Source organism: Rhinolophus hipposideros (genome assembly GCF_964194185.1).
Source record: "Rhinolophus hipposideros genome assembly, chromosome: 16".
In the NCBI taxonomy this organism is placed as follows: Eukaryota; Metazoa; Chordata; class Mammalia; order Chiroptera; family Rhinolophidae; genus Rhinolophus; species Rhinolophus hipposideros.
Window position 1 is genome coordinate 14530735 of NC_138062.1, and position 17364 is coordinate 14548098.

The window sequence follows — 17364 nt, forward strand, 5'->3', positions numbered from 1 at the left end:
GAGCATACACAGTAGTTTAATGCAGATCATTCCTATTCTGTTATAAGCATACGAGTACATTCATTCATTTGAAACAATCTGTGTTTCATTTCTCCAAACTATTTTCTACTTTTTATAAACTATTCTTTATATTACATTAGTCTGTCAACGGAAATTTGGAAGGAAGGAAAAATGCCAGGGAAAGAAGAACTCAGAAATCCTCTGAAATCAGACAGGTCAACCCTAGAATTGCCTCTCGTGTGAGATGACTATGCTTCTGAGCGTGCGCCAAAGAATTAGCAGGTGTGAGGGAGATCTGTGCTCACAATCTCATTTATGTCGAACCACTCACATCTCAGCCGTAACAGCTGTAACACACAGAGGCCGGATGTGGTTTCCCACCAGACGCTGTGCCAAATACCCTGTGGTACAGGGTGCTCAAAAATACAGTCACTGCTGCAAAAGACATAACTGTGCGTTAGTCTTTTTGTTCCTCTAGCTTTCCGCACGGCCTGCAGAGGCTTCAGCAAGAGCTAATAAGGACTCAGCAAGCAGGTCTTCTAACCAATAAATTAATTCATTGGGAAGCCATACTTTAAGAACAAAATCAGTAGTGCATGTGCTGAGGGAAAAAAAGTATGTTCGCTTTCAACTGCAGTCACCTGCAGGGTGATCACGTGCCGAGTGCTCCACAGTTTCTTGAGAGAATTGTTATCTATAAAGCAGTTAAGACAGTTATTGATACTATAAATGACCCGCCATCCTCCTAGCTGAAATACACACGTATAACAAACAATTATTTGGAGACTGTAACCATCCTCCAGTGGTCTTTTAAAGCCAATGGTAACCGAGAAGTGGGGCAGGGACTACCAACAAAGTAAACCTAAGTGGTTAATCTCTTACTAAGAATATCAGTAGTTGTGTAAATTCAAATTAAGGCCCACTCCTATCGTGAGGATATCATGCCAAAAAAACAACACAAAGGGAATCACCGATTCATGCAAGAAAAGAGAGAAATGGTTCAAAAAGTTCAAGTTAATAGCCTTATGAGGTTGTAAAGGACAATTATCTCACAACATATGAAGAACTGGTGAATGTTCTGTGAGACCACGATTTATGCCTTTGTGAATTTAAATCAAATCGAAAACTAGACCAAGCATTTACTTTTCAATGCCAACTAAATTGAAAATGCAACAAAAAAAGAAGAAAGGATTATCTCCAAAAATTTGCTGTTAAAATTTTCTGTTATTACAAATACTACCTAGAGGTTACACTTTTAGGTATTATAATATAGATATTGAGAAAGATTAAAAATACTGCTTATGGGAATATTACCCTAAAAAACATTTATAGGTAATAATTCTTTTACCTATAAATATTGTAAACGGAGGCTGTCAGGATGATTCATTATTTACTCTAATTTACATCCACCACGAGCTTGTTGTCAGTTACACAGTGACACACTTTAATTCCTGACTTTGGTTAGGAAGGTCGTATGTAACTCTGTAAACATTACCAGCACCAACACACAGCATATCATCTAGGGGAAAATGAAGCAAGATTATATTTAAGAAAAAGTAAATTTCTTGACTCATCGGCATTCAAATCCCAAATCTCTCCTATTTCTTTCGAAACTAAGAAAAAGAGCTACAACAACAATCCTACTCATTGTTTTTCCATCACTCAGAACTGACATATTAACTATGTCAAAGGTGAAACTCTCCTTATATATCACATAACATATATTATGAGAAAGGCACTTATGTAGAGATAGATACTTCAACTAACTCACAACTTTATTTAAAAATATATCCTACAGGTTGCTGGACTTACGGAGACCACTTCTTTAGGTAAATAAATGTTGAATAACTATTGTGTACACCCGAAATTAATATAACATTGCAAGTTATGCATATTTTAATAAAAATCTTAAAAATACATCCTACAAACACCCATGCTTATTTCTATAGAAAAAGTAATGGGAGTATTGTACTTAACTCACAAGGATGAATGCAGATTTTGTAGGGCCATTTTGCTGATCTTTTTCAATAAAATTAATACAAAATTAGGTATAGGACCTTGGAAGGGGCATATCTCAGTGAGAGGCAGTGAAGCTTATGTTTCAGTAGCTTCTCAGGAATATCCAGCAGACAACTAATTTCTAATATTTCTCTGACTGCACTGCATAATAAATTATGCCCAAATATTGTTACCTCCAATCATATACTACTTTCATTTCCTGCTACTCTGACCTTTAGTTTTCTATCTTTTCATAATCTTTACCTCAATTATAAGGAATCAACTATAGGTCAAAGACGCTCCCTTCCTTAGCATTATATTCGTCTGCAAATAGAGATAAAATAATGAGTTTCCTGAAGACTGATTACAGTTCATGAAGAATTCTGTTGAGGGATGTAACTAGACCGATGTTAACTGTCTGCTGATACATCAAATAGCAATTGGGGAAACAATTTTACCAGGCACACAAAGATAATCTGGAAATTGGTTTCAATGTACGTATTTTAGTGTTAAACTGTCGTGCATTTCTAATGTAACCTAATAATTTGTCCTAATTTTGTGCCAGCAGGAGCGGGGGAGACACAGGACAAGCACACATGCACATGTGTGCATCCACACAGCTAATGTTAGTGTCTGGTACTGGAGTCTGCCATCTTTTCTAGGACATGATACCATTCTGAAGAACCATTGTGAATATGGATTCCCTTATGACAGAAAACCTGTGTCTTGTCATGATGTATCCTAAAAATAAGTTGAAGAATAAGTTAATCTTCACCACTTTCTTTAAAAATTACTGAATGACTTTCTGTCCGCTTAAAATGGTATGACAGTGGGACTAGAAAGTTAACAATGAAAAAAACACTGTTGATAATGATGGAAAAAATGGTGAATATGTATTCTAGTTAGCTTGTACAATGACATATGCAAAGAGAAACTGGAACCAAAAATAAACAAATAAATAAAACGAGGAGACCTGTCTGCCCCTGTTGGTATAAGCACATTAACAGGAGACTTTACCGTGTTTTGTTTTTTTTTTTCATTAGACAAAAAAAACAGGAAAATTTTCAGGTTTAGATTATATGGGCCTAGACTGTGAAAAATAGAAATATAAAGGAAATCTATTTTACCTCCAGAAACAATATAGTGGGCAGAAATGTGGATAAGTATATAGGAAATAGAGACTACAGATAAAATTTTAAGCCCTGATGATAAGACAAAAAGAGGACCTTTATGAATTCACTTAGGGACCCAAATACCAGGTTTCGCTGACAAAATGTCAATCTTGGATATGTTTTAAATGTTATCAAGAGCAAAAACTGAAATTAATGAATTGATATTGACTGAAATTATAAATTATCATTACTGTTGGTCAATTGTCTGTGAACTCTACATCTTCTCTTAATGATTTTAGTCAGTGCAATTCTTTCAAAAATTCTTATTTCAAATGGACAAAAAAATTAAAGAATGAAACATACTCTGGCTATGACTATTTAATCTTAGATGTGTGTAAACAATAGTTAACAAATTGCATCATGATATTACTGTCAGTTGAAAATTCCACAGTATTGTCCAAACCTAGTATAATAACACCTGTCTGGATAAACATATTCAGGCACAGTTTCTCCTTCTTTCAGTGAATCTGTTATCAGTTATCTCTTTTGCAAGTGGAATGATAATTAAGGTGAGGAAATTACTGACAAAGCTTAGATATGAAAGTGGAAAATTTTTATAAACGTCAGTTGTAAATCTTATTTAGCAGTGACATTTCTTCCTCAATTTTTATGTAAATACATGCCTTTTCCTAATTGATCTGGACAGTTTTATCCGAAGAGACATTTTAACAGAATATAAAATGTACAAAGGAAATGTACAACCTGTCAAAATTCATCACCATGTAAAAATAAAAAAATTGTTCGGAATTACTAACAGTGCATATAGATCTGATTATATGGTTGAACATAATATTTTGGGCATTTTCTTTTTTGGTGATTCCTGCCTTACATTGATATTGTAATTTGAAGATTTGAAAATGCACATATTTAGATATATTTATCAACGGTAAATTATTCATGAAACAGGTGATCGTGCTTATGAGGATTTAATACCAAATTGATTATTGCTTTGCTGTAAGAAAGGTGTTACATCCTTTCCTGATCAAATGGGCTGCCGTGAAAACACAATGGCACATAACCATGTAACTTCTGATGATGAGTGGAAAAAAAAATCCTAACATAATAAATTCTCAAGGATTTTCACTTAAACATAATTTCTGAATTTGTCTCATAAACAACAGCCTCTATTAGAAAAGAAGCTTTTGTTTAATACATTCATTAAAATTAGGACTATTCCCTCTGTCCTTTGTTCAAAATGCTCTGAGTAACATCCATTAAAAGATGAGTGATGTCTAGTTGGTATCTAAGGGGATGTAATGCAATGCCAATGAAAAATAAATTTCCTTCTTTCCTCTATCCATAACGATGACGTATGCCTTTCTTTTTTCTTTCTCCAGAAGAGTAAGAAACACGTTTCACAGTATGGTCATCTATAGCATGTAAAAATTGTTTTTACAAAACCCATATATACAGAAAACATCTCAGTCTTCAATTTGAAGTTTCTTAGGCATGATAAGCTATGTTATAGAGAAAGACCACTGAAGTAACTGTCCATTCCATAGCCTTTTCCCCTAATCTCAACTGGTAAATATCAGAGACTCAAGAATCATGTGAAATCATGGTAGGGTTGCATATTAGCTTTCTGTAACTACATGGAGTTATTACTAAATTTCTTAGAAACCAGTGCAAATACGCTACAAGATCTGAATAGAAATAACCGATTCCTTTAAGTCCATCACCAAAGTTGAAATCCTCTGGATTTTCATAAAATGAAGTGAATGTCCATATTTTGTTTCAGCCCTTTGAGCTAAGGATAGATTGCCAAGATTTCAAATGCATTAATTCATAGTTTATGACAATCTTCTTCTGGTACAACTTCCAGTATTATTTGTAATGTTCTGGTTATTCTGCCTACAAAGAAATAATGAAGAGAAATTAAAAATGTACAGAAATCAGAAATGCATAAAAAAACAGCAAAATGTGAATTACTTGGGGTTGCATACTGAAAACACACAACTACCTATTTCATAGAGCACTTTCAAAAATTATTTACTTCATTAGAATCCTATCATGCTCAATTAATTTATTTGTCACTTCTATAACTTCCCATGGTGGCTTTTCAGCAAGAATACATTAATATTTTATATTCAAATAAAGACTGTCATTTATGAACCAGGAGGCTGAAAATATTTTGAGACAATAGGATCAAGACACAAATAAATGTTCAAAAACACATTTCATATTCAATTTAAAATGCTTTGTTGTTTTTGCACCTATGAGATTACAACCAATTCCTCAGCAAAATCAGAAGAAGCGTCAGAATAAAATTTCCAGTCTCAAACTTGTAGTGTATTATTGACCAAAGCTCCTCATCTCCCAGGACCTCATTTGCCTCAGTTACAGGATGGAGGGCCTTCGGAGTGATGTTAGCAAAGTGTAGGGTTAGAAGGTCCCAACACTTCTCCCCCCCCATAACAAAACAACAACAATAAACAAACAGTTACAAACTGAATAAAATAGCTTGGGAAAAGCTCTAGACAACAAAGAAGAAACAGGAAACAAAACAAAACAAAACAAAACAGCGGAGTTCAAAAATCGAGGTGGCCTCATAGGAAAGCAAAGGAACTTGCCTGCATCACCCCATCCACCAGCCAGAGCCCTAAGGAAGTTCACCATAGGGGAGAATGAGCAAGAGGTCCCCAGCCAGCTTCCCCACTGTGGACATTCGCAGTGTTTGCTAGAGTCTCCCACCATTGTCAACATACTGATCCCTGCTGATGGAGCAGCCTGGAGTGCCTCCCACCTCTGCATCTATTCCCAGAGGCTAAAGCTAGTGCTGAGGTGAGATGTTCTCAGGGTTGTTGCTGCCCTGGTTGTGCCCTGGTTGTTGCTGTGCCCCACTCTCAGGGAATCGGTGCCACAGCACCTTACCATACACCAGACCTGAGCTGCCACTGCTCTTTGCCCAGTTGGCCCCAAGTCAGGCTTTCTCCCACCATTACCAAGGCAGCCTCCCCTGCTCTGAGCTCTGCCCCCAGAATCCCAAATAACACTTTGGCTGCCATGCTTGGGGCTGTGCTGCTGCTGAGCCCCACTCCCCCACATCTGAGGTCAAGACCTTAACTATCATTGGTGAGATGGACTCTTGTTGCTCTGAGCCCCATCCCTTGGGTCTCAGGTCCTGGCTCTGACCTATCATTGCTAGGGACACTGCCATTACCCTGAGCCTCACTCCTGAGGTGGGTTGAGGCTCAGACGCATCAAAGCCTCCCAACACAGAAAAGCCCAGGAACAGATGATTTCACTGGTGAATTCTACCAAATGAAGAATAAACACCAACACTTCTCAAACTGTTCAAAAAACGTAAAGAGGTAGGAATCCTCCCAAACTCATTTTAAAGGCCAGCGTTTCTCTGATACCAAAGTCAGACAAAGACACTATAAGAAAGAAAAATTACAGATCAATATCCTTGACGAGTACAATGCAAAAATTCTCAGAAAAATATTAGCAAACTGAATTCAGCAACACATTAAAGGATGATTCACCATGATTGAGTGAGATTTATCTCAGGAATGCAAAGATGGTTCATCATAGCAGTGGAAATCCTAGCCAGAGCCAATTGGGCAGAAAAAGAAATAAAAGGCATCCATATCAGAAAGGAAGAAGTAAAATTATCTCTGTTTACAGATCACATCTTATACATAGAAAACTCTATAGACACCACTAAAAAAATTGTTAGAACTAATAAATGACTTCAGTAATATTGAAGAATATAAAATCGGCATACAGGAATCAGTTGTATGTTTGTACACTAACAACAAATTATCTGAAAGAGAAATTAAGAAAGCAATCCCATTTATTAGGTTGATGCAAAAGTAATTGCAGTTTAATAGCTTAAAAATAATTGCAAAAACCGCAATTACTTTCAATGCTAATACAATAGCATTGAAAACAATAAAATACTTAGAAATAAATTTAAGCAAGGAGGTGAAAGACTTGTATACTGAAAACTGTAAGACACTGATAAAAGAGACTGAAAAAGACACAAAGAAATGGAAAGATACATCATGTTCCTGGATTGGAAGAATTAATATTGTGAAAATGTCTCTACGACCCAAAGTGATCTACAGATCAATGCAGTCCTGATAAAAATTCCAATGGCATTTCTCACAAAAATAGAACAACTGTACTAAAATGTGTCTGAAACCACAAAAGCCCCTGCATAACCAAAGCAATACTGAGAAAGAGAAAAAAGCTGGAGGCATCACATCACCTAATTTCAAGCTATGTTACAAAGCGATAGTAATCAAAATAGTATGGTACTGGCATAAAAATAGGCACATAAATCAGTGAAACAGCATGAAGACCCCAGACATAAACCCTCATTTATAAAATTAACTAATTTTTGATAAGGCTGCCAAGAAGACACAATGGGGAAAGGACAGATTCTTCAATAAATGATGCTGGGAAAACTGGATATACACATGCAAAAGGATGAAACCCCTACCTTACACCACTCACAAAAAGTAACTTGAAATGAATCAAAGATTTAAATGTAAGACCTGAAACTATAAAATTCTAGATGAAAACGTAGGGAAAAAGATCCTTGACATGGGTCTAGGCAATGATTTCTTGGCTAAGCCACCAAAAGTACAGGCAACAAAAACTAAAATAAACAAGTGTGACTACATTAAACTAAAGAGCTGCACAGCAAAGGATATGTCTGATAAGGGGCTAATATCCAAAATCTATAAAGAATTTAGACAACTCAATAGCAAAAAAAGAAAATAATCCAACTTAAAAAAATGGGCAAAGGACCTGAACAGATATTTTTCTAAAGAAGACATACAAATAAATGGCCAACTAGTGTATATGAAAAGGTGTTCAATATCACTAATCATCAGGAAAATGCAAAATAAATCATAAAGAGATGTCACCGTACACATGCTAGGATGTCACAACTCAATTCATGGTGCTGTGACCAAGTGGTTCAGGCATCACCCCCAGAGGGTATAGAGACAGGATGAAAGGTACCAGGTTCCTGATTGCTGAATGGAGCAGAGTGGCCTACTGTCCTGGAACATTCAAACTAGACACTTATATAAGAGAGGCAATTTAAAAAAAATCTGTACCCTTCAAAAAATAAAAAAGAAATAACAAAACTTGGCAAGGATGTAAAAGAAAGGGAACCCTTATACACTATGGTGGGAATGTAAATTGGTGCAGCCATTCTGGAATATAGTAGTTCCTCAAAAAAATTAAAACTAGAACTACCATATGTCCTTGCAATCCCACTCCTGGGTATGTATCCAAAGGAATTGAAATCAGTATATCAAAGGGATGTGTGTACTCCCATGCTCATTCAAGTGTTATTCACAATAGCCAAGCTTTGCAAACAGCACGAATGTCCATCAGTGAGTGAATGGATAAATAAGATTTCTCTCTCTCTCTCTCTCTCTCTCTCTCTCTCTCTCTCTCTCTCTCTCTCTCTCTCTCTCTCTCTCTCACACACACACACACACACACTGGAATATTATTCAGCCATGAGAAAGAAGGAAATCCTTCCATTTGTAACAACATGGGTGGGACTTGAAGACATTATGCTAAGTGAGATAAGTCATGCAGAGAAAGAGAAATACTGTATGCAATAACATATGTAGAATCTGAAAAACTGAACTTGTGAAAACAGTAGACTAGTGATTGCCAGGGGCTGGGGGCGGAGGGAATTGGGGAGATGTTGTTTAAGGGTGCAAACTTACAACTAGCAAATAAGTAAATTCTGGAGATCTAATGCACAACATAGCGATTATAGGCAATGAAACTATACTATAAAAGTTGCTCAAATTAACTCTTGACTGTTCTCAACACAAAAAAGAAATGAGAAGTGCATGACATGATAAGGTTTTAGCTAATGCTATTGTAGTAATTATATTGCAATATATAAATGTCTCAAGCCAACATATCGTACATTTTAGACTTACACAATATTATATGACAATTATATCTCAATAACAAATAAATTAAAAAAAAAAGAATGAGAAACTTGGACTAGACGAGTGGTTCTCAAAGTGTATAGAAGACCCACATTGAACGTTCAGGAAGAAACATGTCACACTAGGAAAGCAGCAAGACCGCTAAGGGGCTCTCCCTGTGTCCAGATTCGATGTGCTGTGGTGCCCTGAGTAAGCAAGATGTCTAAGAAAGCGAAGGGGCGAAGGGCTGGTGGTCCCAGAATACAGAAACAGAGACATTAGCATCACCTGAGATATTAGAAATGCATCTTTTCAAGCCCCATCCTGGACCTACTGAATCAGAAACTGAAGATGCGGCCCAGAAATCCGTAATTCTGATAGAGACTAAAATGTGGGAACCATGGGGCTAGATGATTTCGGAGGCCATTTTACCTCAACAGTCCTCGAACTCTGGGACTCTAGCTTCCCGGGACACTAGTGCTTGTTCACCTCTTACCTTTGTAATCAATCTCCACAGAAACCCTTCAAACTCTAGAAGACCTGGGGTCTCCAGAGCCGACCTTCTTGATGGTTTCAGACCCAGACCATCTAGTCATAGGGTCTTCCTCCTCTCTTATGACTTGTCACCTCTACTAGCCCCTTCCAGGCCATATTGAATACCACCCAAAAAGGTATATTTTTTTTCATCATTTGCTTTATAACAGTGTTCCCCAAAGTTGTTTTCCTCAGCACATTGGTTTTTATGCTATCCATTTATTATAAAGGGCCCAGTACAGTTCTGGCAAATGGTAAACTCTATACAAATGCTTCTTAAATAAATTATATCTTGTCACAACCCATTCTACATGGAGATGCGCACAAGGGAACACTCAAGAACAGTGAAAATCCATGCTTATAGGAAAGAGATATGGTAAAACGATCCTGGAAAAACAGACCATGGAAAAGTAAGTTATCAATCAGTAGTAAGGAAGGGTGGCTTTTGTAGGCACAGAAGGCACCACAGGTATCTGCTGTCCTAGGTGTCTGAAGTGCTCACACACAAAGCAGTGGGGTTCAACTGACATCTCCCCAGCCCATCCTCCCTGGAGAAGTCCTGCTGTAGCTGTCTGAACTAATCTCCACAACAGACGCACACGTGTGTGTGTGTGTGTGTGTGAGACTATTCATGCATTTCTCTACTGAGATCTTTCTTTTTTCTTTCTTTTTTTTTTTAATGACTATCTTTCTTATGCAGCATCTGTTCCTCCATGTCTGAAACAAAAGCCTTTTCCAAAGTGTGTTTCTGTATGCTTCGCCCCTTCGCTTTCTTAGACATCTTGCTTACTCAGGTCACCACAGCACATCAAGTCTGGACACAGGGAGAGCCCCTGAGCGGTCTTGCTGCTTTCCTAGTGTGACATGTTCCTTCCTGATCGTTCATTGTGGGTCTCCTATTCAACAGCGCATATGGGATCAAAGAATCTCTCTCTTCTGGTTCTGCTCACCCAGCCCTGTCTCTTCCTGTTTAATCAGCCCTGTTGACAGTGTCTCCTGTGGCTTTCTTATAGCTTCTCTTGGAATCTCCAGATTTGAATAATTTCCATCATTATGGAGATTTGAGCAAAGTGACTGGTTTTGGCTCTGCATAGTTGTGGGAAACACACCAACTTTTTCTCTAGGTTATCTATAGTCGTGGGGTCAGACAGGGGTGCTCAACAGACCCAGTAAGACTCTGAGGAAGCTTCCTTCTCAATCAGGGAAGCCAAAAAGGACTTATATGAGATTGAATGCAAGATGCTTAGGACTTCTGGCAAGGTACTATTTCTTTAAAGTTGAGCCAATGTGTCTACATTTGGTGTTTTTAGGAACTGCAAGTTACAAGATCAAATAGCAATTGTATTTTTAGCTTTACCTTTCACATTCAGCGGTTATTCTTGAAACCAGTTAAAACAACAATGGACCTTGCAGAAAATGATTTACCCAACCACACCTAGTTAAGCATGAGAACTACGGCCTGAAGTCATGAAGTACTAGCACAAAATCAATCTTCCCCAGAGGACATAATGAGAATAATAGTATGTGTGTTATTTTAAAAAAGGCCTCAAAACCTTTTCACACGTGTGGTCTCATTTTATATCCTTGCAATGAAGATGGTTTGGGAGCCTGAGAGAGTTAGGCACACTTAACTAATTTAACATGTTGCACTGCAGTCTTTGTAAAGAGTCTGTCAAATGTATTAAACAGCTCTCAGTGAGGTATCAGAAATGAGATCATTGTGATATACTGTAAACAGCTTAGGGCTGGAATTGCAAAGTCACTGTCCTCCAAGATGGACTATAGTCATTCTGCTGACGCTGCCCAGTATGAGTCTTTGTAGTCAAAGATTTTGTTTAAATAGAGTTGTTCCCCATATCTCCCCCTGAGCAAGACGGACCAACTTCCAATCACCCCACTCCCTCTCAGCTGTGCCGGGGTCTGGTTGATAAATAGAGGCAGTCAAGTAAAGAAAGAACCTGCTGTAAGCCTGGCCAGGGTTTGCCAGGTCTAGGTATCCCCAGGTATTTAAGTATGTCAGTGGGTACCTGCCCTGCTTTCCTGGGGTGAGAAGCTCGTGTTTCTATACATCAATAAATAAATAGCCAGAAGAATTAACCACTCGGTCACAGACGGCAGAAAAAAGCCTTCTGGGCATCTGACTATTCCCTTAAAAGCCCATTTTCTTTTCATCCCAGGAACGCTATCAAGCAAAACGTGGTTCAATACTGGCATCCTGTGGCCAGAGGAATGCATCAGCTCTGAAAAATCTCACAACCTCAGGTCCAAACGTTGCCTGGCTGTCTGTACTGAGCAGCCTTGCGCCATTTTCTGAATTTTGTTCGGCTGTCTTGCATTTTTTATGGAAGCACCCTAGGTAAGATGTGTTTTGATAACCTATCATTTCACAGGGCTAATCTGCTTGTGCATATTAGGGTGAAAATACATGGTAATATAAAGGGTAAGGAACGTTGCCCAATGAGATGATTTGATTTAAATCACTGAACAAACTGCTCCAAGCAGAAGCTCCCTGGCCTCCAAGCTCACAGAGTTTGTTTCTAACAACAGAAGGTGGCTGGGGGAAAAGGTGAGGTGGTGGTTCAGGACTCTGCTGCTTTGAGTTGTCTGTGTGTGTTTTGTTTTGGCCGAAGGCTAGGAAAATACTTGCTACTGCAGCAATAACTACTATGATTTTTTTTTCTTTTTTTTTTCTACAAGAATGCTGCCTAAGAGGAAAATGAAATAAAATTTGGAAGGATTGCTGCTTTTTGCTACTCACTTTCAAGGCAGCTACAAAGATAAAGGGTGACAATGATCGCAGTTTAACGGCAGGGCTGCCACACTCCGTGGTAGGACTGAACGGCGGTTCTGAGAACCAAATAACCGTATGGGGCTCCTGCCTCGCTGCTGCCTTCACAAAGGGCTAACTCTAAATCTGGAGTCCGAGGAGACATTCAAAATATCATGAAAGACAGAAAAATAACCCAAAACTTCAAAACTACACAAGCAGGGAAACGCATCAAAGAAGGGTCAAGCATGGAAAGTGCTAGTAGTAGCTAGGCCCTGACAAAGAAATGGTACCAAGTACGAACACGTTGGCAAAAGGAAAGAAGTTTTACAGTTGGCTGACTACAAACAGGAGGAACAAAATGCCAACCAAGTGGGAGAAAACAGGAATTTGCTCCTTCATCATGCTCCCTTCTCCATAGGTCCAACTCTAGGTCCGCCAGCGGTTCATCCTAAATTCTGTTGGTTTTCTGTGGCCTGCAGAGGTTTAACCCTTTCTAGCCAGCACCTGAGAGAGATGCAGATTTCACACGGTGAGAGTCAATCTGTCGGGGACATTGGTAATGAGGAAAGCCATCCCAATGGTAAATATTGTTTAACAACATTTTCTTTTCTTTCTCAGAATTGCCTACAACCACGAAAAACGGAACTGACAATATTCTACAGAAAACGAACATGATCTAACAAGAAACGGAGATTAAATACCCTGCTAGGCAGTCAGGGCGCAGTGTGAGCCTGAAAGAATCTCATTTTTATAGTAACACTTCTTTGGGGAAGAGTGTTGCCAGCAAGAAAACAAAACCCAGTACAAACAGTACGTGTAAGGTCTAAAGATACCAAATACCTATTAAAAGCTAATAAAGAGCAATAGTAGCAAAACTCTATTTTAAATGTCTGGCTTCTAACTAGTTTGTGTAACACACTAGAGGTCAATATGTACACTGAGTTGTTTTTTGTTTTGTTTGTTTGTTTGTTTGTTTTTAGGAATAGTGATATTTATTAACAATTTTACCAGTAATCTCTCTGGATTTTTTAACTGAACTTTGACAAATTAATTATGGTAAAGAAAGTAAATTAAAATGAATGAAAACAAAGGTTGTTTTCTAAAGCCACCAAATTCACCAGCAAGAACATGTCTGCTTCTCTGGCTCTATTTTGCACCTCTCCTGCTCCAGGCACCCAATGGAGAAAGGTCAGGAACTTTGAAGTCCAGCAGTTGTGGATTCAAATCCTAGTCCAATGATTTAAAAATCTGTACGCTCAAAAATAGTCTCCCCCTCCCAGGGTCCTGGTTCGCCCCTCTGGGTATAGGAATAGCCCCACCTCCCACACCTTGAAGGGGACTGAAAGCTGACGTGAGGCTAAGGGCTCACTCTGCAGAGTCAGGGGCAGAGGGCTGAGCTTTCCACGGAGGCTGTACCTAGACTCCCTTCCTACGACTGATCTTCTATATTGTCTCCTCCTCTAATTTACCAGTTGCCAAGCCCTGTGGGTTTTTCTTCTTCAACATCTCTCTAATATACTTTCTCTTGGATCCTGCTGACACTGCCTGTGTTCAGACCCTCTTCAGTTCTCATCAGGATGACTGCGGTAACCAACAACCTCTACCCTCTGTCTTCAGCCTCAACCCCTCACTGTCTCCAGGGTGATTTTTTTTAAATACAAAAACTGCCCAAAATTGAATTCTAGCTCTTTTACTTAAGATCTGTATGACTTGGAACAAGTTACAGGCATTCTCCCAGGTTATAGCTCAAAATCTATAAAATGGGGACAATAATTTTCCTACCTCAGAAGGTTGTTATAAAGAGTAAATGAGGTCATGTATGTGCTAACACAGAGAAATCAGACAATAAATGTGAGCTGTTATTCTTTCTTATTCTTGCTGGTCTTGTGGACCCCTCTGTAACTCACCATGCCTATTAAACAGGCTAGTGTTACAGCCATGACATTTAAGACCTTTGCAGGTCTCTGCCTAACTCCCCACTAAATCTCCTGTCACTCGTCAAGTAGTATGTTATGATGCAGAATCACTAAACTGCATTCAACCCAGAAAAAAAAAAAGAATTAGATTAGTAAAGGATTCAGAAGAGCAGTTAGGCTGTTTATAGAGCTGCTGATAAAATTCCATCCAAGAAAACTGTTCTAAAAAGTGACTAGAACGGGCCAACTAAAAACTACCTTGAAAAAATCCAGGGCCTGTACCCTAAACATCTTTCCTGCCTTTTCTTCTCCCAGTTCTCATGAAAATGCAATAATGTGTTCGAACTAGCAATTGACCTACTTATATTTTTAAACTTGGAAATGCGCATGTTATTCATGTACACACAGATGAGTTTTCTACAACATGGTCTCTCAGAAGTTTCCGAAACTGCTTAAAAGACTTACCTGACATTCTTCTAAACCACTTGGGTTTCTTGTCCCATATAATAAAGAGATAGTATGCAGGGACCCCAGTCAGCGTGATGATGAAGCCAATCCCCGTACTAAATGGGTCCGAATAAAGGGAAAGGGCAACCATGAGGAGGCAGGTGAAGGAGAACAAAGCGGGGATGAAAAGCGGCACCTGGAACAGAGCACAGAAAAACATCTCTTCAAACACAGTTTAAGACATGAATGGTGGTTCACGATGAGAACGTCTGTCACGAAACAGGGTGATCCGCTGTGGGCACACGACCAGGTCACCGGCAACACCCTACTTTACCTTAGTAGCAAAATCTCTGTAATGGGCACAGAGAATGAATGTATTAAACATACTCCCTTGAATTTCTTTAACTCTTTGGACAGAATAAAATCTAAGGATACGTAAGTGTGTTTCGTTAGAGATGTTCTGTTTGAATTATTTTACTTGTTAAGTACCATTGTGATTTCTGTTTTTGATTTTAAAAGACAGGCTGTTTGATAATTATGATTAGAATCTGCTTTACTGCGGAGCCAAGGCCATGGGCTGCTAGTTACATGTTAAATCTCAGTGCATATTGATTTTCTGTTGGAGATTCACAATAAGAACTGACAGGAACAAAACAGGCCAACTCCTATTCAACCGCTAATAAAGATGTTGCAGGCGTTAGGCAATGAAAACAATTAGAAGCAAATTCTGATAACATGACTGACAACATGACCGCTGTTATTTCTTAAAAGCAAATAAATAGTGAGGACAAATCCACCTATGAACATTCAAGGCTGAGGAAGATGAGAAGCATAGTCTTCAGCCCTTCCCAAAGGAAATGCTTAGTTACGGTGAATATGCTTTCTATTAAGTGATAAATTCATACATCTTCACTTTCTCTGTAGGTGTTACATGTTTAATCCTTCTGGAGTGTATAATGTAGAAAATGAGCAATGTAATAAGTGACAGCCCTTAGACATACTTAAAAAGTCTATTTTGTAAAGCAGCATCACCCTTTGCAGAGTTTTCATTAGTGATGATTCCAGATGTTCCTGCCTCACTCTTTCTCCGCACGGCTGCCTACAACTATTCAGCAGAAAGACAGATCAACGTATCCCATACGTTGGACTTATCTGGTCATTGGGCTCAGCCACGAGAAACCAGCATAACAAATATCCTATATTAATACCATCTCTTTTCAAAAATGTGACATACTAAGTTCATTTAAAAAAATGTGATGAACTATTTTGAAAGCTAACATCAATCCAACAGGAAGGCACTACCTGCAAGAGTTAAAATGTTTTATGGCTGAGGATGCTGCTGCCCCCCACCCCTGCCCAAGCTCCCCATCATCAAGTTATGACAAAGGGAGAAATAGGTATGAGGAGAAAGATTTATGTAAACCCATCAAGATTGCTGAGGTTACCTTGAAAGGACGATGCATATCTGGGCGTTTGTATCGAAGATAAATCAGCCCAGCGACTGCTAGCCCAATAAAAAGCCACCTGGCAAAACTGAGGAAATTCAAAAGACTGTAGAGGTCCCCAGAGAAGAGCATTATCATCGTCAGAGGGTGCTGGGGGGAGGGGAGAAAAACCACACTCGGTGAGTGAAGGAGAACACAGGTGGCAACCAACAATAATAACATCACTACACATAGCTGTTGTCTTTTTCCAATAATTATTTATTCTGACAGACTGCCATTTTGGTTAAAACTTGGATTTGACTAACCTCCTCTCTATATTCTGCTCTTCAAATCCTTTTCCACACCAATAACAGATTGAGAGAACCATCATCACGACCACTTCATTCCGAAAGAATTGTATGTGGACGTTTGATTTTTTTGGCTGCTTTTACGTTTGAGAGAAGAGACTGTGTTTTCAGAGTCACACTCATCATGGCTCAAAATGTACCGGTGCAGAGACTGAGATGATTAGCAAATAACAAATAATGAAAATCAAAAGGCCATCCTCTTGGAAAGCGTGCAGCAAGTTCTGCCGATGGCATTGGATGAGCTAGCTCCTGGCTATGCACACACACAAAACACAGCCACTTCAGGGTGACTGTGTCGTCCCCCGCATGCAAAACCTTGACCTTTCCTCCCTCCACTCCTGCTCTCCCTGTGTGCTTGCCTCAGGTGACCCTCAAGACGGCAGAAAAGAACACAGCACGGAGAGCAGCAGAGGACATCTGTATGTGCTGGGCTGCACGTGCCAAGGGGAGCATGACTGATAGCAGAGGCTTAAAACCAAAGCCCTCTTCACGAAACGACACGTTCCCACAGTGACTGCCAACTTCCAGATTCCGCACAGAGAGTACCATACTTCACAAAGAAATTCCAAAGAAACATTTTGAAACAAATTAAATGCAAGCAAAAAAAGTTCAATTGAATGCTACCAGGCTCCTCAGGGCAGATTCCATTTGAGAAAAATGTTACAAAATGGTGGGTAAAAGTGAATGTAACATTGCCAACAGGTACTTGAGGACTTTGACACCTTACACAGTTTTTTGTATGCCATGTTTCACAGGTACTCTTCTCTGCATAAAGAATTCCAGGGCTCAAGTTTAAGTTTTGGTGCTTTTCTTTCTTCCCTAT

The 17364-nt window shown here is 38.9% G+C and overlaps 1 protein-coding gene across 2 annotated transcripts in view; it reads right to left on the minus strand.

Annotated features, from left to right (window-relative positions):
• The window catches only part of SLC7A11 (solute carrier family 7 member 11), a 142836-nt gene that overhangs the window by 71137 nt on the left and 54335 nt on the right, over positions 1–17364 (minus strand). The window contains exons 10-12 of one of the 2 annotated variants that reach the window (XM_081077957.1): positions 16195–16344; positions 14768–14945; positions 3473–5021 (exon numbers count right to left, since the gene is read on the minus strand). In XM_081077957.1, coding sequence (XP_080934083.1) covers positions 4954–5021; positions 14768–14945; positions 16195–16344 — 396 coding nt within the window. In that variant the 3' untranslated portion in view covers positions 3473–4953. Of the gene's footprint in view, positions 1–3472; positions 5022–14767; positions 14946–16194; positions 16345–17364 lie in introns of those variants that run through there. The other variant, XM_081077956.1, reaches the window with a different exon arrangement.